This window comes from Pteropus alecto, unplaced genomic scaffold (assembly GCF_000325575.1).
Source record: "Pteropus alecto unplaced genomic scaffold, ASM32557v1 scaffold40, whole genome shotgun sequence".
Lineage (NCBI taxonomy): Eukaryota > Metazoa > Chordata > Mammalia > Chiroptera > Pteropodidae > Pteropus > Pteropus alecto.
The window spans coordinates 22,001,824-22,003,759 of NW_006431919.1; the positions used below are offsets into that span (position 1 = coordinate 22,001,824).

The 1,936-nt window shown below is 59.8% G+C and overlaps 1 protein-coding gene across 1 annotated transcript in view; it reads left to right on the forward strand.

Moving 5' to 3' along the window:
* CARD11 (caspase recruitment domain family member 11) overlaps positions 1-1,936 on the forward strand; it is a 28,172-nt gene that overhangs the window by 22,622 nt on the left and 3,614 nt on the right. Inside the window, exon 20 of the mRNA XM_025043151.1 lies at positions 1-97. This exon is cut by the window's left edge and continues 71 nt beyond it. Within this exon, the coding sequence (XP_024898919.1) occupies positions 1-97 (97 nt within the window). The remainder of the gene's footprint in view (positions 98-1,936) is intronic.

The following is a 1,936-nucleotide window of genomic DNA, read 5'->3' on the forward strand; positions in this document are numbered from 1 at the left end:
AGGCCCGTGCTGTTCGCGCCCGCCATGCTGGCCAAGGCGCTGGTGCAGAAGCTGCTGAACTCGGGGGGCGCGATGGAGTTCACCATGTGCAAGCCAGGTGGGCGCCCGCGGCCGTGCCCGCCTTCCCCGCTTCACGCGGGGCACGGGGCGCGGGGTCGGCGGGGGACTCAGCTTGAGGACCCCCCTCTGGGCCCTTCTGTGGGCGGCGAGCCACCCCACCACTGGGGCTTCTATGTCCTCGTGGGAGCGGGAGGATGATGGTCCCCCCAGAGCACGGAGCCCCAGTCCCGGCCGCACAGCAGAACCATCCTGAGCGTGAGTCACCTGTGTGTAGAGCTGGGTGTCCAGGCAGCGTCTCAGTTACAGCGAAATAAGCACAGCATAAAATTCACACTTTAACAGTTTTTAAGTGTTCAGGTCGCTGGCTTTAGGTACATTCACACCGTTGCGCATCCATCTCTAGAACTTTCTCATCTTCCCAAACCAAACCTCTGTCCCCATCCAACGTCAGCCCCGGCCCGAGGATCCACCCTTCTACTCCGTCTCTGATCGTGACTCTCGGGACCTAGTATAGGTGGCATCACGTGGTGTTTGCCTCTTTGCGACTGGTTGATGTCACTCAGCACACTGTCCCCAAGGTCCGCCATGGTGCAGCAGGTGTCGGGGTTCCCTCCGTCTCCAGGGCTGAGCAGCACCCCACTGCGGGGGGTGGGGTGCTGTGTCTCTCTCTCGTCCATCCGTGGACACCTGCAGGCCGCACCTGGAGGCCGCTGTGAACAGGGCCACCGTGAGCACGGGCTGCATCTGCCCGTCTGGGTCCCCGCTGGCCATCCTCCTGGCACAGACCCAGGAGTGAACTGCCGTTCCCCACGGCGGCCACGCCAGGTCACGCCCCTGCCGCTGTGCACGAGCGTTTCGGTTGCTCCGTGTCCTTGCCAGCACGTGTTATTCCCTGTTTTTTTATAATAGCCATCCTAACGGGTGTGCAGTAGACGTGTCAGGGCGTTAGGTCGACCTTTCGAGGTACGATTCACAAACAGTAACAAGCCCCATTTTAAGCACGTGGTTGAGCGAGTGTGGACATGACACGTGCCCCGCCGTGACCAGGACACAGAGCGTGGAGTCGCCCCTGACAGGCGTGTCCCTCCCTCCGCCCCCGCCCAGGCCCTGCTGATCTGTGCCCTGTCACATGAGTGTGCAGCTTCTAGAACTTTCTAGAGTTGCAATCTCGTGTCCCTGGCGCCTTCCGCCCAGCGCGAGTTTGAGGTTCACCCGTGCACCTGCTCCTCTGTGGTGAGCAGCTAGCAGCGTGCACTGTGCGGGCGTAGCCTTCAGGAGTGGTTTGTGGTGAGCTGCCCCACGGGCCTCGTGGCGTGGGGTCCCCAGGCCAGCCCGGGCCTACGCCGGGGAGCCCACGCCTGGGCTTATCCCACCCTCCTCCTCTCGCAAACAGAGCCCGAGGCCCAGCGAGGTCAAAGATGCGTTCAGGGTCACCCAGCAAGTGAGTAGGGCCTCCAAGCTGTACCTCCTCCTCCAGGAAGCCTGCCTGCTCACCTCTCCCCAGCTCTCCCGTGCCTCCTCAGTGCTTCCCCAGTAAGGCCGTCGCTGCACCCCCGACCTGTTTTATACTTATTAGTAACCCCCCTTCATCTCTTCTGCTAGGTCGCAGTTTTTTAAGTACGACAACTACTTTTTTAATCGTATTTTTATTCTTAACATCTGGGTCTTAGTAAGTGTTCGATAAATGTTAAATTGTTAAATTAATGGATGGGTGGATATATGGGTGGATAGATCAGTGGATGGGAAGTAGATGGGTGGATGGATGCTGGGTTGGTGGGTGGGTGGATGGATGAATAGATGGATCAGTGGGTGAGTGGATGGATGGGTGGTAGGTAGATGGGGGGGTAGGTGGATGGATGGACGCAGATGGACGGAC